The 25,642-nt window shown below is 40.2% G+C and overlaps 1 protein-coding gene across 4 annotated transcripts in view; it reads left to right on the plus strand.

Moving 5' to 3' along the window:
- Positions 1-25,642, plus strand: part of usp32 (ubiquitin specific peptidase 32) — an 84,435-nt gene that overhangs the window by 11,460 nt on the left and 47,333 nt on the right. For all 4 annotated transcript variants that reach the window (XM_023351000.1, XM_023351002.1, XM_023351001.1 and 1 more), the window contains exons 2-12: positions 1,639-1,766; positions 7,087-7,192; positions 11,672-11,790; positions 12,417-12,576; positions 19,373-19,504; positions 20,415-20,522; positions 20,734-20,849; positions 22,892-22,954; positions 24,421-24,504; positions 24,600-24,661; positions 24,886-24,988. In XM_023351000.1, the coding sequence (XP_023206768.1) occupies positions 1,639-1,766; positions 7,087-7,192; positions 11,672-11,790; positions 12,417-12,576; positions 19,373-19,504; positions 20,415-20,522; positions 20,734-20,849; positions 22,892-22,954; positions 24,421-24,504; positions 24,600-24,661; positions 24,886-24,988 (1,181 nt within the window). The remainder of the gene's footprint in view (positions 1-1,638; positions 1,767-7,086; positions 7,193-11,671; positions 11,791-12,416; positions 12,577-19,372; positions 19,505-20,414; positions 20,523-20,733; positions 20,850-22,891; positions 22,955-24,420; positions 24,505-24,599; positions 24,662-24,885; positions 24,989-25,642) is intronic.

Raw genomic sequence — 25,642 nt, forward strand, 5'->3', positions numbered from 1 at the left:
GATTATGAGGTGCCTGCTGGGTTACTAAAGCCCGTGATTCAGCACTTTGTTCCTAATCAGTTCTACCCAGAAGCTGAGTGGCTTCTGCTGCCCACTCAGGGCTAATGGAGGACCAGTAGCAGCTCAGCAGCATCCTGCACCAAGAACAGCTGCTTATTGGGTCACTTTTACTGTTTTCAAGAATCTGTGTGTGTGTGTGTGGGGGGGGGGTTCCATTAATGAGATCTGATTCTTTAGAGGATGTTTTAATGAAGCACATGGGGCCAATCAGAAAGCAAAGCTGTTTGAGGTAATAAAACGTGTCTGAATGTAAAATTGAGCTGAATGCAGTTGATGCATTTAAAGAAAAATGACAATCTGGGACAATCTACCTGAGTATTGTTGTGTAATATCTCCATTACTTTAGTACTACATCATATTCAAATATAGATGGCAAATTCCTGCAGGATAATGCATCATGTCACAAAGCTCAAATAGCCCTAAGTTGCTTTGTTGGACATATCAGAGTCCACTGTACTGCAACGGCTTCCACCAGATCCCAGTCCTATAGAACCCTGCTGGGATGTTGGAATGTAAGACTTTAATTGTGGATGTGCAGCCGACCAATAAACAGTGACTGCATGATTCTGTCATATTCGTGTGGACTGAACTCTGAGGAGCCTTCCTAACACCTTGTTAAATTTGTGGATTTGTATGAATGTAGTGTCTGTTCATCTGCTGTCTTTGGTGGCTATGCTAACTGGCCTTAGCATTCATGAAGGGCTCTTGTTGTGAACCAGCTGTAATGGAGCAGAGAGCAAGAGGAAAGTGTGAGCAGAAAGTGTGAGGAGCGAGTACACAAGGTGATTGACAGCAATAAGACCCTCTTCCTGGCTCTGATTGATTGTTTCTGACCAAGTGGTGTATTTCACTTGACACCAGGATCCTAGGGAGAAGGCAGAAGAGCTTAATTTTTTTTTTCAGTTTGTCTTATATTAAACTGTCACAACATGATGACTGTTTTAGCAAATATGTAAAATCATATGTTTTTTGCAAAAGTTACATAGTCCCTTTCACAGATGATGAACATCTGATGAACATATTTAGTAGTTCCAATTGGTGTGTGTGTCTGTCTATGTAGTTGATAAAATGCATTCTTGACACTTTCTGGGGAGTCAGGAATTAAAACCAGATTTTAGTTTTTATGGAGGGTAACATTAATTGGCTTACTGTGCTGCAGTTGCTAAATAGCACCTAACCCAGGGCTGTGCAGCTGTTCCAACCCAAAGAGCTGTTTTCACCAGCAATCCAACTAAATAAAACCCATTTAGAGCTGCAAATGCAACGTGACACTTTTTTCAAAACTATAAATATTTACTCTAAGTTTAAAAACAAAGGAAAAAAAAACCTAATTTCTAAATATGCAACTTTTTTGTTTTTAAAGGATGGACTGATGTTCTTCTGAGAGAGAGACAGAGATCTTAATCACTTTAGCTGATGAAATTTCTCCCTACAACATACTTGATCAAGGCGGCATTATGACAAAGAACAAAGTCATTATTATGCTACATTACTGGACTAAACAAGACTGCAACACCACAAAGAGTTGGATCCCCCTGAGTCTAATTGTCTTCCCTTGTCTTCTCTTTGTGAATGCAGTTACTGATGTGGAACTGAAGCGGCTGAAGGATGCCTTCAAGAGAACCAGCGGTCTGTCGTGTTACATGACCCAGCAGTGCTTCTACAGAGAAGTGTTGGGAGATGGAGTTCCCCCGAAAGTTGCAGAGGTAAGCCACAGTAATGTCACAATTTATGTTATGTAGCTGAAATGAAAAGTTAGTAGAAGTGAGGAGAGCAGCCCAAATAAGTGATGCTTTTTTTTGGAGTGGTGAACACAAACTCTTTCAGGGTTTCCCCCAGAAGGCTTACCAAGCCGAGTGGTAGGGACAATTATCCAGCAGCCCCTTGTGTTTTTGTTTTAAAATATGTTAAAGGTTGACTGGAATTTAAAATATGACTACGTAAAATTATATTATTGAAAGATATTGTTGACAGTACTTGAACACACAAATATAGAGACTTACAAAAAGGAAATGTGCAGGGGTGCAGGCTGAGTGATTTGTCCAGCTCTGTGCCCAATGCATCAACTATAAACCTGCCTTTGCTTTCACTGTTGCTAGTGTATAAAAAAAACCCTGTTTAAAATAAACAAGTGACATAGTGTATAGCCTGGTAGAGGGGAAACCCTTTCTATTTAGAAGTTCATAGTAATTTCCCCGTCTGTGCTTACTTATTCAAATCTGACGATATTTTTTATCTTTAGGGTAGCTAAAAAATTAAACTCAAGTAATATTTTCTTGCCGCTTTGAACCATTAATTGCAACACACTGAACCATTTTGCACTCATATTCACCCAGTAATATGCTGAATATTGGTAATCCCTGGCAGCATAATGTTCGTCACAGATCGAGGGGGAGTGTCATGGAAAATGCCTAAAACAGCTCAGTGTTTTTTTTTTTTTCTTCAATTTTCTAAGTTTACAATTTTGTATATTTTATTTAACAAGCATATTTTATACTTTTTCTCTCCTCTTTTGTTAGCTTAAAAACACTGTTCAGTTCTCCTTTAAGGTTCTACATGAAGGTTCTTGAAGTGGTCCAAGTCAGAGTCCTGATTTAAATCTTTCTGAGATTCTGTAGAGAACCCTCAGATTAGGGTGATGGCATGAAGTCCTTTCAACCCAAAGGCTTTGAGCTCATAGCAAAAGTTAGTCAGAATGGTCTACGGTACCAATGGAAACATGCTGAAACCTGATAAGATATCACACTTAGCATGTCTTCTCTTAAGTCATTGTATAAATTTTCTCATTCCTAAAACAACAGAACTTTTTATAGATATTTTCAGGGAGCAAATGAGAGAGCAGCGTCTTTCTGCTGAACTGAACATCTGCTATAGATGTAAACTGCTGCAGATGTAGATGTAACTTCTGCAGATATAGAGGTGAACATCAGGTTGGGTTCAGGAGTGTGATATGTGTTTGGTGCGGTCTGCTGTGATCCAACCTCCTTCTGTCACACCTGTTTATGATGGTGAACTCTTTCCACAGGGGAACCAATCAGAAACAGGTGTTCCACTCAGAGCTGCATAATGGTGACCCAGTAGTTTTAGATAATAATAGTACAACGCGGTTCCCTTCCGGAGCGTACAGTCAGCTCTCATTCAGTGTCTTCAGTGTGTTTCAGTATGGCTGGTGTTAGTCATCCTCCTCTCACACAGCGCTTCAGTACTTCATCTCTTCCCTCCTCCCCTCCTTCCCACCCTGTGCTGCTGCTGCCTCTGTGTCACCATGGCAGCCATTAGTTCAGTGACATCTCTCCAGAAGCAAGGTTTCAGCTGGTGTCTTCAAACACACCTGCAGATGTTCCATATCTTTACAGTTCAAGGAAAATGGTGTGATCAGTCAGAAAGTTAGTCCCTAATCATTTGAAGATTTATCCAGAGTTCCTTTTTGAAATGTGTGAAGTATCATCAGACCCACAGACTTAACCCCTTTTACACAACTAATAAAAAGCCTTTTGCATAATTGTCTTCTTCATGCAGTGGAGGGCATTGACATTTATTCCCCTTTGATTTTATGGTAGCTGCAGGTGTTTATTTGCTATCTTCCCATATGCAGCGATGAGAAGACAATATATGTGTAAGCATCATCTGTGGGACTGTTGATCTTGAGGCTGCAAGACTGTGATGTCTAGGTCTGTTGTAAATGATTATTTTAGTAATTGAGTAATTCAATCAGAAATTGCCCTGTTCTGTAGCAACTACTTTAGCTAGTAAAAGAAAAATACATAAAAGAGAAAATGTTATGAAGTATGAAAAGTTATTTTATAAAATATATATATATAAAAAAATCTTGTTAGTCAGTGACATAATTTGTGACGTCGCCATTAAAAAGAAACTGCTGATGACTGATGATCTACCTAAAGCAGTAGGTAAAGGGACAGACCTGGAGCCTTGTGTTATTAGCTGTGTGGCTAGGGGTTTCCATAGATACTGTGGGGATTCTGTGGTGAGTTACGAAAAAGAAAGTATTTTTTCATATAGGCGTCACTGACATAACAAGGACAGATCAGACTTTAGACTTTACCTGCAGTCAAGATCAACACTTGAACTTTGTTTTCTATTGATCTGTTCAATTTACACCATAAACCTAAACTTCCTTGAATGTTCTATGTAATAAACTCCTGTTTGCCTCGGCATGTTATAATGTAGCATGGTCTTGCCTTATACTGTGTCATTCAGTGTTTGAATGCACACTGTCATACAGCTGTGATGTCTGCTTGTTGAGTAGACTTAGACTTAGACTTAGACTGACTTTATTCTCATTATGCATGCACAGGGTGTATACAGAACGAAATTTCATTGCATACGGCGCAGGACAGTGTTTTGAGCTTTCAATGTTGTGAGGTTACTCCAGAATAAAAATAAAATACAGTATAAAATATGAATATAAATATAAATCTAAATATAAAGTGCAGGACTGACAGTAAAATGGAAGTTACTTAGCTCTGTACATGTGCAAGGTATAAAGTGGAGACCAGATTTTAAGTGCAGTCCAGTTAAGAGTTCAGCAGTCTGATGGCAAGTGGGAAAAAACTGTTTCGGAACCTGGTGGACCTGCACCGGACGCTGCGGAACCTCTTTCCAGAGGGTCCATGGTGGGGGTGTGAGGGGTCACTGACGATGTTTCGGCCTCGGGACACGCAGCGCTGGGATGAAATGTCCTGAATGGAGGGAAGGGGGGCCCCGATGATCCTCTGCTGTCCGCACCACTCTCCTCACGTTCTTCCAGTCAGAGGCGCTGCAGCCTCCACACCACACAGAGAGGCAGCTGGTCAGAATGCTCTCTATGGTGCTTCTGTAGAACGTCTTGAGGATGGGCGGGGGCAGGTGTGCTCTTCTCATCCTCCACAGGAAATACAAGCGTTTCTGTGCCCTCTTGACCAGAGACGTGGTGTTCACAGTCCAGGTGAGGTCGTTAGTGATGTGCACCCCCAGGAATTTGGTGCTGCTGACCACCTCCACAGCCGAGCTGTTGATGAGCAGTGGAGCGTGGCTGGGCCGGTTCTTCCTGAAGTCGACGATCATCTCCTTCGTCTTGTCAACGTTCAGGATCAGGCTGTTGTCTGTATGAACAGTTAGCATCACTGACATGTCATCCTGCTACATTGATATATAAAAATGAGCTTGTCTGTTGACCCTGCTTTTATTTTGGACTTAAACATGCTCCAGCCTGTACTTTCCATGACGAACAGACGGTTTGTAGGGTTGGTGGGATTCCCCTGTAATCTCATTTTACTATGCATTACAAACTTGAACAAGGTTGTTTCGTCACAGAGGACACAGACTGGTTTCAGTTGTTTCACTGTGAGCTCAGCAGGTTGCTGTGAATTCATATGTCAGTGTACATTATATGTACTCAGAATGATTCATTACGTCTACTGCAATTATTCATCTTCAGGGTTCAGAGGGAAAATGTCAGGTAAATCCCTCCTTGCTGGTTGTGACATAACATGAGTCATCACTACATGTGTTTACCATGTAGTCTGTCTGTTTAGTATATTTATATTCAGTAGAACCATCAGAAGGCAGCAGAGGGGAAAAGTGATGGTGGGTTTAAAATAGAATAGAATAGAATGGAAGTACTTTATTCATCCCAGCAGGGAAATTACTTCGCAGTTACAGCATAGAGACAAGACACAATAACAACTACCACTGAGTAGTAGTGACACACATTGACTTCCTTTTTTTCAAACCAGAAGTTAGACTCCTACAGTGTGTGACCTACTGACGAGAACTTCATTAGCTCACTGACTGCACAGTCACCTCCTCCAAGTCAGTTAACATGCTTTGCAGACGCTGCACTGTTTGGGATCTTTGTGAGGAAACAGTACTCTGTATCATCATGTCCTGTTGTAATAAATAGTTGAAATCTTTATGTAAACTTTTTTTTTAAGCTGGTGACTGGTAGTATTTATTCTCCCTGCTTTCATCTTTAAAACTTGATTTTGTTTCATGGTTTTTGTAATGTAAAGCAATTAGTTTATACATTTTCAACAGATGAATGAATCTGCAGGATGATTCCTGTTCTTGCTCAGTGGTTTTTATGTTGTTTCCTTTAGTGGTTCATGGTGCAATGCCACCACAAGCGAGGAGGGATAACAAGTTTTTCAAAGGGATTGGTTGATTTGTGAAAAAGAACCGCTGAAAATGTAACAAATGTTGCCATTTTGGTTCCCAGCCAAAAAAATTTAACGAACTATAAGTTGTGAAAAAATCTTTAGTATAATGGTCCAGATGCTGATTGCTATGCTTTTTTTGCATATCTGTACCTGGAACAAATCCATAGGAAAAAAGAAGAGGCCAAACCCCACAACCAGAAAAAGGGGAACACTTTAAACAAACTGTTAAACTTGCAAATTTTTAATAAGCAAAGTTTCTCAGACCTTCATCACGCTCATCAGGTTTTGTGCTCATCGGTATGAGGGACTTTCTCCATTGTTTCCTATCTTTCAAATATAAACTACATGTAGTTTCTAAGGACAAGCTACTCATTATTACAATGACAAATAATCAGTTTCAGATCTAGAATTTTGCGGCATGTTGGAGCTTCTACTACGTTGGAGCTGATTTGCCCATTTTTTTTTAGACTTTTGCTTATAAGGTGTTTGGTTGAGGCATTGTATGCTTGGACAGTTATTTATCTGGTGTAGGAGGGCGTTCAACTGAAATGAGTTTTGCTGTTTTACTTTCAGTTAAGATGTGTAACCGTGGCAACAGTGTTTTGTTTTTACAATTAGGAGCAGCTGATTAGCATCTCAAAATCTCAGATAAATCTTGAATTTTGACTCCAAATTCCAGAGGAGATAAAAAGGCTTTTTGGATGTAGAGCAGGACCTGAGAACAGAGAGAGAAGGAAGAAGTTTACATATTTGAGCATAATTCTTCCTTTTTAACTTTGTGAATAAAATATTTTTGTGTTGTCAACAGCATTGTTTTCCATGTATTATTTCTGATTATCTTCAGCCTTTGTGTTCCTGTCTGTTTCAGGTGATCTACAGCTCGTTTGGAGGCTCCTCTAAAGGGCTGCACTTTAACAACCTGATAGTGGGGCTGGTGCTGCTGACCAGAGGGCGTGATGAGGAGAAGGCTAAGTGTAAGTACTTTCAGTTGAGCTAAGGGGAAGTCTGTATTCATGTTCCGTGTTGTTGTCAGAAATGACGTTTCTGACAATGTCTCAGATTTTCTTGGGAAATGGTCAATAAAATTCCTTTCCCATCCAACACTTCTGCTGTTCCACTTGTGAAGGTTGCATTCTCCAAAATGCTTTATTATCAAACCCCAGGCTACAGAAAGTCTTTATTTATGTCAAATATAGTACCAACATCACCAGATATAATGCTCAAAACATTCAGACATTTTGCATTAGCTGGAAGTGCATGTTTCATGAAATGTTTGCAGATAGTGGAGCTGGACAGTGTGCGCAATTATTAAGCAAGTTTTAGTTTTGACCCTATCAGCATAATTTTTATGCAGGACAATGCTCTTATTGAGCATCACAGTACTCCACTATGTGGCTAATGATTGTTCACACAGTGTATCTTTGTATAATCAGTTTTCTGCTCATTAGTTCTGCATATTCTACTCTTGTGGGTCTGTCCACTGTTGCTCAAATAGTTAGCCAGATAATGTTGCATTGAGTTCTTCAGTAGGATATAGAACTGGATGAAAACCTGGCCTTACTGAGCAACCACAGAATATTCAGCTTACCTTAGATATTAAATGTTTCACAATCAGAATTCCTTTTATTGTCATTGTGCAAGAAGGAAAGCACAAAAAAATAAATAAACATAGCAACTTTCAAAGGCACATCAAATAAATAGATAAAATAATAATAAATAAGTATATCTCAATACATATAAAAAATATAATAGAAACAGAAAAACAACTGGGGTATTAATAAAAAAAATTGATGATCAGGTTTTAGATGAATTAGCTGTGCTCAGTACACAGCTTGGATAAAAACAGTTTTTCACTCTGTTTGTTCTTGACTTCATTGCCCTGCGTCCCCTCCCTGAGGGCAGGAGTTTGAAGAGGTGGTGGTCCAGGTGTGAGAGGTTCTTGATGATGCTGCAGGTCCTGTAGATCTCCTCCAGATATGGAAGAGGGCAGCCATTTAGTCTCTGCTTGGGGTTTATGACCCTCAGGAGCTGCTTCCTCTATGCCGCAGCAAGTGAGGAAGCTGGAGAACCACAGCGAGGGTGCCATGGCTCAACACCGACTCCACAGAGCAGCGATAGAACAACACCAACAGCTCAGTTCTCAGGCTGATCTTCCTAAGAATCTTCAGGAAGTACAGTGTCTGTTGTGCCTTCTTCAGGACTGAAATGGAGTTAGTGTTCCAGGTCTTCTCTGATGTACAGTACAGACCAAAAGTTTGGACACACCTTTTAATTCAATGAGTTTCCTTTATTTTCATGACTATTGACATTGTAGATTCACACTGAAGGCATCAAAACTATGAATAACACATGTGGAAATATGCACTAAACAAAAAAGTGTAAAACAACTGAAAATACCCCATACAGTTAGGGCCAGAAATATTTGGACAGTAACACAATTTTCGCGAGTTGGGCTCTGCATGCCACCGCATTGAATTTGAAATGAAACCTCTACAACAGAATTCAAGTGCAGATTGTAACGTTTAATTTAAAGGGTTGAACAAAAATATCTGATGGAAAATGTAGGAATTGTACACATTTCTTTACAAACACTCCACATTTTAGGAGCTCAAAAGTAATTGGACAAATAAACATAACCCAAACAAAATAGTTTTTTTTCAATATTTTGTTGCGAATCCTTTGGAGGCAATCACTGCCTTAAGTCTGGAACCCATGGACATCACCAAACGCTGGGTTTCCTCCTTCTTAATGCTTTGCCAGGCCTTTACAGCCGCAGCCTTCAGGTCTTGCTTGTTTGTGGGTCTTTCCGTCCGAAGTCTGGATTTGAGCAAGTGAAATGCATGCTCAATTGGGTTAAGATCTGGTGATTGACTTGGCCATTGCAGAATGTTCCACTTTTTTGCACTCATGAACTACTGGGTAGCTTTGGCTGTATGCTTGGGGTCATTGTCCATCTGTACTGTGAAGCGCCGTCCGATCAACTTTGCAGCATTTGGCTGAATCTGGGCTGAAAGTATATCCCGGTACACTTCAGAATTCATCCGGCTACTCTTGTCTGCTGTTATGTCATCAATAAACATAAGTGACCCAGTGCCATTGAAAGCCATGCATGCCCATGCCATCACGTTGCCTCCACCATGTTTTACAGAGGATGTGGTGTGCTTTGGATCATGTGCCGTTCCCTTTCTTCTCCAAACTTTTTTCTTCCCATCATTCTGGTACAGGTTGATCTTTGTCTCATCTGTCCATAGAATACTTTTCCAGAACTGGGCTGGCTTCTTGAGGTGTTTTTCGGCAAATTTAACTCTGGCCTGTCTATTTTTGGAATTGATGAATGGTTTGCATCTAGATGTGAACCCTTTGTATTTACTTTCATGGAGTCTTCTCTTTACTGTTGACTTAGAGACAGATACACCTACTTCCCTGAGAGTGTTCTGGACTTCAGTTGATGTTGTGAACGGGTTCTTCTTCACCAAAGAAAGTATGCGGCGATCATCCACCACCGTTGTCTTCCGTGGACGCCCAGGCCTTTTTGAGTTCCCAAGCTCACCAGTGAATTCCTTTTTTCTCAGAATGTACCCGACTGTTGATTTTGCTACTCCAAGCATGTCTGCTATCTCTCTGATGGATTTTTTCTTTTTTTCAGCCTCAGGATGTTCTGCTTCACCTCAATTGAGAGTTCCTTTGACCGCATGTTGTCTGGTCACAGCAACAGCTTCCAAATGCAAAACCACACACCTGGAATCAACCCCAGACCTTTTAACTACTTAATTGATTACAGGTTAACGAGGGAGACGCCTTCTGAGTTAATTGCAGCCCTTAGAGTCCATTGTCCAATTACTTTTGGTCCCTTGAAAAAGAGGAGGCTATGCATTACAGAGCTATGATTCCTAAACCCTTTCTCCGATTTGGATGTGGAAACTCTCATATTGCAGCTGGGAGTGTGCACTTTCAGCCCATATTATATATATAATTGTATTTCTGAACATGTTTTTGTAAACAGCTAGAATAACAAAACTTGTGTCACTGTCCAAATATTTCTGGCCCTAACTGTATATTCTAGTTTCTTCAAAGTAGCAACCTTTTGCTGTGATTACTGCTTTGCACACACTCTGCATTTTCTTGATGAGCTTCAAGAGGTCGTCACCTGAAATGGTTTTCACTTCATAGGTGAGCCCTGTCAGGTTAATAAGTGGGATTTCTTGCCTTATAAATAGTCATGAAAATTAAGAAAACCCATTGAATTAGAAAGCTGTGTCCAAACTTTTGGTCTGTACTGTAGGTGCCCAGAAACCTCAGATTTGGCACCATCTCCACCCTGTCCCCATTTTAATGATGGACTGATTGTCTGATTTACACCTCAACAATCAGTTCCTTTGACTTGGAGGAGTTCAAACAGAGGTTGTTGGTGGTACACCAGACAGACAGTTGTTCCACCTCTACTCTGCATGCGGTCTTGTCTCCTCCATAGATGAATCCCACTACTGTGGTATTATCATCAAACTTTATGGTGGTATTGTTATGTGGCCTACAGTCATGGATTAAGAGGGTATAGAGTAGGGGGCTTAGCACATATCCTTGTGGGGAGTCAGTACTGGCACTCAGTGCTGAGAACAGGTGGGATCCGATTCTCACTCTTTGTCTGCCAGGAAGAACATGATCCAGCAGCAGATGTTGTGGGGCAGACTCGGTCCCCCAGTTTCCTCACCAGTCTGCTCTGAATGATGGTGTTAAAAGCCGAGGTGAAGTCCAGGAAGAGCAGCCTCACTTAGCTCCTTAACTGCTCCATGTGTGTCAATGTGGTGTGCAGAGTGGTAGCGATGGCATTCTCCTTAGACCAGTTGGTTCTACATCCAAACTGTTTTATGTGGCAGACGAGAAGTTTTGTGACTCTGAACCAGTTTCTCCAAACACTTCATGATGATGGGGGTTAGTGACACTGACTGGTAGACAATGAAACTACTAATGTTCTTTGTTGGCAGAGGAATGATGGTGGGATGGAGCACTGGGTGAGGGACTGATTAAAAATGCTGGTAAAAACCCTCACAGTCCCTCAGCTCCCTCCTCCCTGTCACACCATCAGCTCCAGCAACTTTCCAGGGGTTCACTGCCCTCAGCGTTCTACATACCTCCTGCACCTGTACAGTGATGGTCTGGTTGTGGAAGGATGCACTAGGGGCTCTGCTGGTGATTCAGCCTCAAAACGGGTGAAGAAATGATTGATTCACAGCTAAAAGGAAGAGCCTTACTTATTTTAAACAACTGAATGCTGAAATCCTTTCCCAATTCTTTTAACTGCTGTTTAATCATAACAATGGAGCATCTCTCAGGACGTCACAGTGTCATTCTAGCTTTTCTCATCGCCACTGGTTCTTTGAACAAGAGGCCAGTCTTCCTGTGATAAAGATGAATGCTCTGTGACGCTGTGAGTGTGCGTGTGTGTGTGTTTTCAGACCTCTTCAGCCTGTTTGCCAGCGATCTCAGTGGATATGCTGCCAGGGAAGATATTGAGGCAGTTCTGCAGGCCCTTGATGGAGAAGTCCCGTCCTCCCTGAAGAGGTGCTTCACAGAGGTGTGTAAACACAGCACAGACCTCTCCAGGTGTAGTGTGTGAACAGTCAGTTGATGCTTGTTGTCAAGTACCTATGATCACATAAAGTTTGGCTTCACTCAGTTATTATATCGGTTATATGTTTAAGAAATTACTCCAAAAATGAAAAAAGTGGTTTAACTCTTCTTCGTGCTGCTGCTGTTAGCAGCAGGATGTTCATAATAGTTGTTCATGAAGAACTTTTTTTTTTTTTACTTCCTTAATATTTCTAAAGTTGCAACCAGTTGCAGAATGCTGTTCAGTTTAGGTAATGAGATGCTGCAAGATATTGTTTTCACTCAGCATTCTTGTTAAATTTGACACAGTTTGTTTAATGATCTGACGGGCTAGCATTTTTACCTGCAGTCCCATTAAAAAAAAGGAAAAAAAAGGCTTGCTGTTGTAATTGATACAGCAGAGGTTGTCCATGTCTGCTAGGAAATCCTCATTTCTTAAAATTACTGTCAGTTGAATTAACGTCCCACCGGGAGGCGTTAACTCAGCTGACATTGTTTCCTGCAGGGAAATTAAATACACCCCATTACAGCCAGGTGACTTGGCGCTTTGGGAACACGTAGTAATTGCTCCTCGCTGGTGATTTTCTGCAGAGTGACAAGGTCAACTATGAGCGCTTCAGGAACTGGCTGTTGCAGAACAAGGAGGCCTTCACTCTGTCTCGATGGCTTCTCTCTGGAGGAGTGTGTGTCACGCTGACGGATGACAGTGACACACCCACCTTCTACCAGACCCTCGCTGGCGTCACACACTGTGAGTCCATTTAAGTCTTCTTGACCATATAATTCCACAATATGACATTTCAAAAATAAATTGGCGAGAAACCATACCAATTTATTATGAGGTGGTTTTTTTGGCTATATCAAAATTAATTTATATTGCAAAACTGCAATGAAAACTGTTTTTTGCATCACACGAATCACATGATCAACTACCGGATGTTACTAGTGGTACAAACCATGAAGAAGAAGACAGGAAGTGGTTGAAGGATGATGTTGTGGCATGGTTTTTAAATGAATTATTGTGTGAACAAACTTATTCATGTGTGATTTTAATTGTATTTCTTATTTAATGGAAACACCTCAATGGTGAAATTGTGTTTATTCGACATTAGCGGAATATTGACAAAGTTTTGCACACATTTGTAACGAAAACGTGGCTAGTTACACATTTACACACCCACTCCATTTGTCGCCATTCACAAACATAAAGACCAGTCAGGGCTCAATCAGTTTCCTCATGTTTCTCTTCATAAACATAACAAACAGAGTGGAGACGGAGATGAACTCAAAGCTGCTATTTCTGATGCAGGGAATCCAGGCTAAAATCTTTGTGTTATTCCTGTGATGTGTTGCTGTTGGTTCCCCTTCAGCACATCCTCATCCCAGTTCTGCCTCGGTTGTAGAGGTTGTTGGTGTTGTGAATGATTAAAATGCCTCAGTGCTCAGATGAAATCCCTGCTGTAGTTGGATGTACTGCATAGGTCCCTCCAGACTGATAGACACTCCTGGTAAAGATTTACAAAGACACTTAAAATAAGTACACTTTTTTACATTGTAGGGGCATAAACTTTCTTACTGCAAGGCAACAGTGCTGCCAACTGTAACATGACAGAAAGTGAAAACAGTTGAGGTCTTCTGCAAGGTACTGTACTTGTGTTTAGGCATAAGGAGTTGTTTTCTGTCATTATTCCAGGAATTTATGCCTTAAGCTTTTCATCATAGAACTTATTCAGTTGTTATGAGGTATTGACCACCTTACATAAAAGCATTTCATGAAATTGATTATTGAGGTTGCAGGTTAAAGGCCAAGTAAATATAGTGAAGCTTAATTTCACCAATTAGGAGCAGAGCCCTGGAAAGAGCCTATCTTGACCAAGTAACCCGGACTTTGCCTTTAATCTGCCTGCTCCCATCTTATCCTCTTAACTTTGTGTCTCTGCATGTGAGTGTGTGTGTGCGTGTGCGTGCATGTGTGTGTGTGTGTGTGTATGTTAGAGTTGGAGAGAGAGTGAGTGACACAATCGTGGTTCATGACTCTTTCCAGAACAAGATGGTAAAGCTTGACTCATGACTGAGCTTAGCAGTGGGAGTCATCTGCTTGCTAGCCTACTGTCACGGTATAGTCAAGGTGTTGGGAGTCTCAGCATTCCCTGCAGGATGGTGTAGTTTCTGTAGAGTTTTTTTTTTTTTTGCGCTGAGTTAATTTTGCTACATGCAGGCCGTGGCAGAACCTGTCCAAGGATGTTCTCTGGATAATGGTATGGTATCTCTGCTGCCACTCTGAGAGAGTTGCCCCCGCAGGTGGGTATCAGACCTTCAGGGTTTTTTCTTTCTGTTGGAAACCTTTTTTGTGTCTTCAGTTAAATGGCTTTTATGCCTAGAACCATCTCACACTTTGAACTGGAGTCAGTCATGTTTTTTGAGATTTATGTACTCTTTTGTTCCTAGATGAGAAGAATCTTACTCTTGCATTCTAAGTTTGGCCTTTCTTCAGTTACACAGTTACTGCAGAAGCTTCTTACAATCTCTTTCCTCAGCATATCATCATCTCAGATTCACATTGATGGGATTGTTGCTCTGATGCTCAGTGGGTCTTTTGAGTGTTGAGGGTAGCACGAGTTCAAATCCTTGGGTCAGTTGCTAATGTGTTATAGATACGTCAGCACCGGCCAACATAGATAAACAGACCGATTCTGCACAGAGATGCATTGATAGAGAATTTTAGTCGATTTTGATCTCCATCTTTGTAAAGCTTTGATCAGCGGATACAAGTTTTGGGAGAAGTTTGAAGAACCAGATTAAAAATATGTTCTCTAACTTTGGTCCCATGAGCTATCATTAATTAATTAATCAAATTAGTTGGAGAGAGAACAGTTAGTGTAAATCAGATATTCATTATTTTAAACCAAAGAAAAAAGTGATTTGGAGTTAACATCTCTGTTCGTGATTAGTGCCATCAGCATGCATAGCTTTACCAAAACAGCTTTTTCCTTGTATAAATTCCAGAAAATGAGATTTCCCAAAAGCTGCCAACATTTCTGTGTACAGCATATTCCACGACAGACGGGGGTAAAGAGTTTTAAATGTCTTATGATGCAAAATTGTCTTTTTGTGCATTTTTGTACACCCATTTGGATCTCTACTACTTCTAGAGCACTAAAAATAAACATCCAGACACTTGAGCCATTTCAAAAATCTCCCGATTATTAAGTCGGCAACCCCAGGAAAGCCGAACTCCTTACCAATGCAAGTGGAGCTCTGCCCACTTCAATATTGGAAGACGTTTACGTTTGGTCAGTTGGTTTTACAGCTGTATGTGCCTTACAGTTGCCGCTGCTGCCTAGAACCTGGTCGTGAAATCTCATAATTAGGAAAATAATTTCATGCAAAAAGTAATGAACATTTTAGTATAGCCCATGTTCAATGGGCCCATAGCCCATGTTCAATGGGCTATACTAAAAGGTCCCATTTAAGTGATGAAATGGAACAATGTTGATGGTACTCCATTGAGCCTTCCTGTTATGTACCAAATTCCTGCTCTCTTTGACCTCTCCATGTCACTATATGTCATAGAAACTGTTTTTATTTAAAAGGCTTTATACATTGAAAATGTCAACCTTTGAGTCATCCTCCCATTGTGACAGCCTCCACACTGAAGAGTGCTATTGTTACTGTGATGCTAACGCAGCGCTAATATAAACTGCTAATCTGTATCTTTAAAAGTGTGATGTTTGTTTGCAGAACATCTGAATGTTGTGACAGATTTAATGGTGTAGTATGCTGGTGACTGTAAGGGCAGGAAAGGCAGAGGAAGACATGCAGGGCAGCTCCATTGGAAGGATGAGGAGTTTTATTGATTTGCCATCAGATGTTTCAGAATAACAATCCAACAGTGATGTTATGATTCCTGTCTTCCAGCCGAAAAAGGCTGTCATGTTGGGAAAAACACTGCCGTTTTACCTTCCTCCTCACCGACATTGAGGTTTTATACATCCATCCTTTTAGTCCAAACGCTGTAGACCACAGAAGGCCTTTTTGCTTTTTGCTTGTTTTATGATTATCTCCAAGGAGGAACTAATGTTTTGTTTTTGCTGTGGCTGCAACATCCATCTGAGCTTTGAGACTGGGATGTGTCTTCTCCCTGCCTCGGTCCATAACCCTCAATAATTTATCAGTCTTTCATCCATTTGTCTGTGTTAGCTCAATATAGCTCCCTGAACATTCTACTGTAAATCATTGATTTTGCTCCTCTTAGTTTGTTTCAGTCGGCCCTTTGGAACCAGCAGGAACTGCTACAGTAAACAGGAATGCTGAAAGCATTTCTCAGCATGTGCTGGCCCAACTGTCCTGATGTTTACCTTCAGAACTCAGAATCGGTACCACAGGTACAGGGAACTGTCTGCTCTCCACCATTCTGCTTCATTCTGCCATCCTCATTGAAGCTGTGACCAGCAGTTGTTAAAAACAAGCCTTCCTTAAAGTTGATTTTATTGCCAGTTTGTTCTGCCAGGAACTGACTGTAATTTTATTGCATGTCTGTATTTTGACACCTGTCATGCCAACAGCTACTGTATCTGGCTAGCTGCTGAATCCTATTAGCTTAATCTAAGGATTAGCATGTTGACAGGGAGAGACTAGTCCATCAAGCCTGGCAGAGCTTCATACAATGCTCTGTTTTTCTGAACAGTCAGAGTATTCCCTCTTTGTCTACTTCCCTCCCACAGTTTGATGATTATTTTCTTTAAAGCTGCAGTAGATAACTTTTATAAAAAAGATTTTTTTCATATTTATTAAAACTATCACTGTTTCCTAACTATAATATGAGACAGATAATCTGTGAAAAGATCAAGCTCCCCTTCCTCCTCTCAGTGGTCCTACTGCCATCTGCATGTTCTTTCAATCCAGAATGTTCTTTTTTATTTTTAAACCATTATGCGATGTGGTGGCAAAACATGATACTGCTCCCACATACTGAGTCATACTGTACACATTCGTTGGACCGCACACTGTCCTCGGTCTGTTGAGACTTCATAGTCAAGTGTAAAAATTGCCTAAATTTCTCATGACAAATGGCTTCATTTCCCACAATTCTAATGGATACTAGCAATTTGATTGAGCTAGTTGAGGGGCTAGCCCCGTTTCCTCTGCACCAGAGCAGCTACCACACAACTGGTGCTACACAGAGATCGGCAGTCACGCTATGCATTTTTGTATAGCGTGCTGACTGTGGACATTATCAGCTTGGTGTCGCAAACAAAACAATTCAATGTAAATACAGTTTCCTGTCGAGCAGTTTTAAAAACCCAGCAATTGCAGCGACTCTGACAGCTCGGTGGAAAATCAATAAATTGATTGATGGATTTTGTTCACTGACCACTACAGGGCTTCGGTCAGAAAGCACGCTGGTCATCAGGTGTTTAAATAGGTTTACTGAAGAATTATGTCAATGGTGCAAATAAATTGAAGCAGTTTCTGAAAATACAGAAATAATAAATAAAGGTTCAAAATTACTATTGCAAAAATGTAAATATAACAATTCACAAGCAGGTAAAAAATATCAGCATTAATTCCCTCTGTAATAAGGGCTGTTTAAATTTAAATGATGCAAAACTCAGAATCAGTCTAGCTCTAACTGGTCAAAGCTCAAAAACTAACGGTTAAACTCTAGATAGTTTTAATAAAAATCAAACACATTAAGAATAAAACAGACATTAACAAACTATAGAAATGTACCAGCAGCTAAACAACTCTCAGTAGTGATAATTAGCATCTACCTATTCATGTCACATGACTGATACCACTACTCACATCATCAATGACTGTCTCAACAATAAACAGAAAACAGATCAGCTGACGAATGTCAAGAAGAAGAAAATAAACGGAACAAACCTCCTTCAAAATAAAAGCATAGATATGAGACATTGAACTACTTGAAGAATTAATAACAGAGTGGATTCTGCGGCATAATGGACCAGGGTAGCTTTGAAATGAAAAACAAAACCACACACAAATAGGCTGGTGGTCAAAATGTTATGCTTGATTAGTAAACACAATTTATGTTCCAGTTCCTGTTCTAACCAGTTTTGTTGCATCAGCAGAAAGTTCCTGTAAAGTTTCTTTTAGAGGAAGGATTCTTTCACCGTGTAACATTCATGCCAGTTTACCAGTACCGGGACCAGACCAAAAACCCTCAGTCAGTACCTTGATGAATAATGAGATTTGTTTAAGTATAAAACAAGCTTTAATGCTGAAAATGATCAAATGTTACAAGTCATACAAATAAAACAGATGCAGAGTGACATTCACCATCCAGCGCTGGGCTCCACTCAGCGCTGCGTGACACCAAGTTGACTTAGGGTTGACACCAAGTGAAGCAAAGATTGTAGCGCAAGTTCTGCTTTTATCTTCTCCTCATTCTGCTCCCTCTCTAAGGTGTTGGCCTTCCTTAATCAGTTTTGTTTTTGTGTGACTGTCGCCATTTTTATATGTTATGGATATGTAAGCATGCAACAGTGTGTGTGTGATGCATAAAAGAGATAGAGAAATGACAGAATCATATACCCATTACACACCTAAGTTGTAAATGATTGCAGAACCACCTGACTTGTTTGGTCTAACCCAAACCCAAGTACATAGAACTGTTTGTGACATAAAACCTAAGAAGAGGTTAAATTCTAAATTCCCCTTTTGGCAAGAAAAAGTCTCGGAATTCTGGAAGTTATTTTCTCAACTCTAGAGCGGTCTTAAAGTTCATCCCAGCAGATGAGTTTTGTGGACTCGGTACCTCTCTTGCTTTAAGAAAAGTGCTTAGTGTGAACTCAATAGAACAAGACATTACTTTGCAAACCTTTGTAGATATACACAGAACGCCTTACATCATTTAGTCACCCCTTTTGTGTGTTTTAGGATTTTGGTTCTTCTTGTTTATCACATTGTGAAGAATGGATATGTCAGCAAAGAATTATGGTTTTCTGGTTAAAAAAAAAAAAGGAAAGAAAAAGGAGTTTCGAGTTTATTTGAAGAACACATTTCAGCAACAAGGCAGGTATTACAGATAAAACACTGTCAGTAACAGTTTGACTTCTGATGTGTTTGATCTTTGTTCCCTTCCTAATGATGACACAGTCCTATTAGATGTTTTTTTTTAACGCTAAATAAAATGAGCTCTCTGCTTTTATAAGTTCATATTGTTGCTAAGGACAAACTGTGTTTTCCTCCACTGGATAAAACTGGAACTGCTTTAGTTTAACTACACTTTTTCTTTCGATGCCAGTAGGAGCATACAAAGCACCATCTAATATAAATGTAGTTAACATATCATTGTACAGTAATGGTTTAATGTTCACTCACAGTTTCTCTCTTTACCTGTCTTAAGTTTCATTTCATTAGGCTAAGGCTGTGAATCTGTTGTTTTAAGCTCAATCAGCCATCATTCCTTTGGTTGAGAAACTCTTTGATGTTTGGAGCTGGAGTTATTGTCCACATTGTCCTGCAGTGTACATTTAGAACTGTGATCCATGTTTTACCTGTTTGATCTTGTCCTGCAGTGGAAGAGTCAGACATAATAGACTTGGAGAAGCGCTACTGGCTCCTCAAAGCCCAGTCCAGAACCGGCCGCTTTGACTTGGAAACCTTCGTCCCGCTGGTGTCTCCTCCCATCCATGCCTCTCTGAGTGAAGGTAGGTCCTATCTTCTCTGATATAGGTCTCCAATCTATGAAAACATATTTAATAGAAACATGCAGTCTTAAAAAAAGATTATAAAGTGTGGTTAAGCATGAAAATGGACATGGAAAAATCTACATTTTTGCAGACTTTATTTCCTGAGTAGTGGTCTTGGTGTTTGCATCCATCCATCAGGCCCAACCCCACCACATTCATCCACCCTAAATCTGTCATCTTGCCCTTGGACTACATCTGTCCCACCAGACAACACCCACCACTGACATGTCGGTCAAACCCCACCCACGTACCAACACACCTTACATCACTAACCCCGCCCACCCGACTGTCCATCACACAATACCCACCCTGCTGTCGTCTGTCACACCCATAGACCCCGTCTACATACATACGTGCAGTAAATCCACATTGAGCCTGTCCTTCTATATTTTAAAAACTGGATTGAGAATTCTGGAAATATGCGTCTGTGTGGAAAGTGGGACCAATCTTTCGTCTGGGGAATCTTGGAAATCCATGTCAAACATGTAAACACATCAAGCCTGAACTGACATGGACAGTTTGATAGCTTATACTGTCCTTAATTGGGGTCGAGGTTTGATCCCTGCTTGTTGAACTCTTTGGAATTTTAAATCTAACTTTGTGAAATCATTAGTAAGGTCTTCAGGTTTCAGTGTTTGGAACCAAGTGAATCGATGCTTGATGGAACCAGTGACATGGACTTGTTGCTTTTCTACTATTCGCAGGAGTCTCTGCTTTTACTTTGGAATCATTTGTGAACTCTGAATCTTAATGAGCTCACATTCAATTAGCCCAGGATGGTCTCTCCAGCCCCTGCTCCTCCCCCTGCACTGTTTGCTCTTTATTACTGCATCCAAACATAATTTCTGTCCTTCATGCTGTGTTTCAGGTCTGTTTCACGCCTTCGATGAAAATCGGGACAATCACATCGACTTTAAAGAGATCTCTTGTGGACTCTCAGCCTGCTGTAGGGGGCCTGTTGCTGAAAGGCAGAAATGTAAGCCATGCTGTGGTTCTAACTGCTTATAGATAAATGAACCTTCCTTGTGGGTTTCCATAATAACAGGCTTCCTGTCAAAAGAGGGCTTTCTCCTGTGTTGCTCTAACATGTAGCCTCAAATCAACTTTTTGATCGATTGGATGCAGAAACAGTCATATCAAGATATTAGCTACATCATAAAATTAATTAGTTTTATTTCCCTCTTCAGTTTGCTTCAAAGTATTTGATGTGGACCGTGATGGGATTCTGTCTCGAGATGAGCTCCATGAGATGGTTGTTGCCTTGCTGGAGGTGTGGAAGGACAATCGCACAGACACAATCCCTGTGAGTTCACCCTCAGGCTCAGAGAGCATTCATTTCCTGCTATGAACACATGATTCAGTGGAAAACAGCCCAACAGCTTTGGCTTGAGTGTCATTATGGAGGCAAATGTAGAAGAGACTTATCTTCTGCATTTGAAAAATATTCTCTAAAGGTTAACTGGTCCATTTGATTGACTGCTGTTGGGAAATAACAGTAAAAATAGAATAGAATAGAATTACTTTATTCATCCCAGCAGGGAAATTATTTCGCAGTTACAGCAGCATAGAGACAAGACACACAACAACCACCACTGAGTAGCAATGTAGACAAGATAAAATAAGAATAAAATATGACATGCTGTCAATATAAAAAGCAGCTTAGAGCAGTCCTAGCAAGGATTCAAAATGCAGAACAGAATGTATATGTAAATATATGTACAGCAAGTGTGCCACAGTGCAGTTGTGCGAAATTGGACTGATTAGTGCAGAACAGTGATTTAGCTTTTATTGTACAGTGAGATGGCATGTGGCAGGAAGGATTTCCTGTATCTGTCCCTACGACAGCGGAGCTGGAGCAGACTGTGTGAGAAGGTGCTCCGCTGTCTGTCTACTATGTGGTGGAGAAGGTGCTGTTTATTGTACATAATAGACAGAACCTTCTTCAGTGTCCTCTCCACCACAGTTTCAGGGACTCCAGCCTTAGTCCCAGTACAGAGCCAGCTTTCCTGATGATTTTGTCTAGTCTATTAGAGTCGCTGGCTCTGATGCTGCTTCCCCAACACACAGCAGCAAAGAAGATGGCACCGGCAATAACACTGTAATAGAAGGTCTCCAGCATCTTGCTGCACACATTGAAGGATCTCAGCTTCCTTAAAAAATAGTCTGCTCATCCCCTTTCTGCACACAGCGTCAGTGTTAGATGCCCAGTCCAGTCTGTTGCCGATTACGCATACTTTAGAGACACCATACATTTAGGTTTGATCAGAGAATTTTTAGTGTTTATTAAAATATTATTTGGAATGTTTCGTGGTAGAATAGCTTGTAGCCTTGGTAATAAATGTGTAGTGGTCTGGTGCTTTCTGCCTTGTAGCCGTTTGATTCTCTCATTTGTGTTTTTAACTTCAAAAAGACATGAACACATGTGAGTTTAAGAGGAAGAAAGAATTAAATGAAATCTTTTATTTCAGTGGAGATGCAGCAGATTAGCGCATTCAGGGTTCCTGTAAGATCTTGAAACATCTGGAATAAAATGACAATATGTAGTTTGCATAAATGATAATTTTTCAGATCTGGAAAAGTAAGGATCAAAGAAAAATAGGTAAGCCAAGAAAAGAGTGTAAGAGCTTATAGACTTTATTCTTTATTCTGTCTGTAACAGAAAAAAAATTAAACGTCTGAAAAATGAAGTATAGATTTATACTTAAATTATAGATTCCAATTTCAAACATAGATTGATATTTATTGCATCTTTTGTTTGTGTTGCCTCTGTAGTATATTCGTTTTTAAGCTGATGAGTTAAGAGTGAAGGACACATGTGCACTCATTCAGTCATGGTTTTGAACTTGACTTGTGATTCTGGTCTAAATCCCAAACAAAATAATTGGAACTTAATTTAACATGTTTAAACATATCAAAAATGTGATCAGAAAGTGAGCTTTAAAGAATCTATATTGAAGGTATGACAATCCTGACCTTAGTGGACAAGTGTTACAGATTTTCATTGGATATTAGAAAGTCATACACTTTACCAAACAGTCCCATGCCAACTTCAGTATTGTGTTTTATGATTTGTGGAACATAAACCTAGTAAATCCTAACTACTGTTGATGTGATCAGATAGATTTTTTATAACCAAATGTCCACATTTTTAGAAAAGGTACAGAAAAAAAGTCTAGAACTCCAAGTCTTGTGATTGTTTGGAAATGGAAAATATGTGGGAACCCTGCACATCAACTGAGTGAAATGAATTCCACGTCAGCCTGCAGAATATTCCCCAGCAGATTTGAAAGCTGAGCTTAGTTCTGGTTTCTCCTGTCTCCCACTGACATGTTGATGCTGTTGCAGGAGCTGCACAGCAGCATCTCAGACATAGTGGAGGAAATTGTGAAGATGCACGACACGACCAAGGTGAGACATCGGGGTGCTCTTCTTCACATGCATTTCCAAAAGCCTAGGTCCCAAGATACTATCTGTTTGAACGTGAAATTAAAGAACAAATTTAAATAAGTAGTAAAACAAACATAGAACATTAATTTGAAAAATTTTCATGAACTAAACATTAAATTGTCAGATCAAATTTAGGACTTTGTAGATTAATAATGACTCTTTTTCTTTGTGGTTTACATTATTTTCTGGTGGTAAACAAACATATTTACTGTTTTAAACAGTCACTCTGTTTACACCCTTTTCTTCATTTTCCATAAATACGGGTGACCCCACATATTGCCTCTTAGGCAGCAAGTATTATCTGTATTATAAAATTTTAATGCCAACCTTTATCATTGTTGTGGTCATGCAGTTATTAAAATGTTTCCCAAATGGTTGTGTTTTTTCAGTTTTCCATTCTTGCGTGTAAAACAGGAAGTCCTGCTTTAGTTAAGTGTTTTTTGTTGGAAACCTGCAGTTCCAGATCCACATTGATAGATGTCATTTTTCTTAAACTCTCACACATCCAGAGATGTAGAGTGACTGAGGTGTTAGCCAGCACTGTGGGATAGTTTACTGTCCATTAATAAAGCCATCCAGGCGAAATATCAAAAATACAGGTGGCAACTCATTGCAGACCTGTTTAACAGCTCAGTTATAATCTGGTGTTTGAAACAGTTGACAGACAGATGGAACTGCAGGCTGAGTCAGCTGAATACGTCCGTTCCTCTAAAATTTTGCATCATTTTTTGTGATTGTTGCGACATAAAATTACTAATTTTGTAGGACCATTTTCAAAAAGGTTTAATTGTTATTTTTGCCAAAAATGCCAAGAATTTCATATTAGTCAATCAAGCTAAGATGAACTGTTTACACATCCACCCTTCCATTATCTAACACACTTATCCTTGTGGGGATGTAAGGGTGGTGGGGTCTATCTACAGCGGCTGACGGGCAAGGGGAGGGGTACACCTGGACAGGTCACCTGTATACACACTATAAGCAAATCCTACACAACATCTCAGAACAGTTTTTGCAAAAATAAATTGTTACTGTTTAGCATCACATATGTTTTCATTTTGCAGTCTTAGGTTTCAAGAGATAATGTGAAACAAGAAGTTAAATTATTACGTCACGTTGCAGTAATTGGTCCGAAAAGACGGAAATACAGAAAACGTTAAGCTGATTAGTCATTTGTGGAAAAGTTGTGATGACTGGCAAAAATTGCAAGTCTATGCAAAATAAGTGCATTTGCATTAATAGTTGCAATCGGAACATTGCAACTTCCTGGAGGGACTAATAAGTGGCATCATGCCTGAAATCAGACCAGCACGTCACACACATGGTAACCAGGTGGAGTGAAATCTAAAAAGCTTTGTGAGGTGTCAGAACCCTCTGCATTCAGACAGTGCAGTATGCTGACCTGTGTGTTGTTTGGCTCCTCACAGCTGGGTCACTTGACCCTTGAAGACTACCAGATCTGGAGCGTGAAGAGCGCTCTGGCCAATGAGTTCCTGAACCTGCTCTTCCAGGTTGGTACCCCGGCATGCTGCTGTGGCACAATACAGCTGCTGGAACCGCAACAGCATTCATTCATGATCATGTCAATGTGTTTGACTTATCCCAGGTTTGCCACATAGTGCTGGGCCTCAGACCTGCCACTCCTGAAGAGGAAGGGCAGATCATCAGGTAACCCACCTCTTTATCTGATTTTTCTTTTTCTGTTTCTAAATGGTATGTGCTTATACCTGATGAGAGTTTCTTGTTGTGTGTGTGTGTGTGTGTGTGTGTGTGTGTGTGTGTGTGTGTGTGTGTGTGTGTGTGTGTGTGTGTGTGTGTGTGTGTGTGTGTGTGTGTGTGTGCGTGTGTGCGTGTGTGCGTGTGTGCGTGTGTGTGTGTCTGCCTGTATGCAGGGGGTGGTTAGAAAGGGAGAGCAGACATGGGCTGCAGCAGAGCCAGAGCTGGTTCCTGATCTCCATGCTGTGGTGGCAGCAGTGGAAGGACTACGTTAAATATGTGAGTAAAGCAGAAGAAACAAAGCACCATTGTGCATAAAATAATAACGTCCATTTCATACAAAGCATTGTCAATATTAAATATTTATTCTGTTAATCAAAAAGTAACATATTCTGCCCCAAGTATTTAGCTTCATACTAGGTGAAATCATGTCACTATTATAAAGATAAAACATCTTCCTGCTGTTTGTAAATAACACAACAAAATCAGAGCAGTCTGTGAAAATGGTTCATTGTTCCTGAATAATCTTAAAAAGTTGCTTGATTATTATTTTTTCCATATCCAGATGACCATAGAAGAATCTAAAGGGAGGATGAAAAATGGCTCTTTCCAAACTTCATTCCCAGTTCTGATATTTAAACCGAGATACGCTTTATGTTCTCCATATTGTAAAGGATACTGTAACCACGGTGACACCTTTTTGTCACTTCAGAGATCTAGTGACCAGTGTAACCAGCAGTATGTTCTGGAGATGGACTTTGATTTTCATGCAAAAGCAAGAACACATTTAGCCTTTCAGTCTGCCTCTCTTACATACTGAATGAGATGCTGACATTTTCTTATTCACTGATTAAAAAACTCGTGTTTTTGTGTTCAACTAGCTAGTTACCTATCAAAAGCCGATAATCAACCTATTCTGTTTTCATGTTACAA

Source organism: Xiphophorus maculatus, chromosome 18 (genome assembly GCF_002775205.1).
Source record: "Xiphophorus maculatus strain JP 163 A chromosome 18, X_maculatus-5.0-male, whole genome shotgun sequence".
NCBI classification, from domain to species: Eukaryota; Metazoa; Chordata; class Actinopteri; order Cyprinodontiformes; family Poeciliidae; genus Xiphophorus; species Xiphophorus maculatus.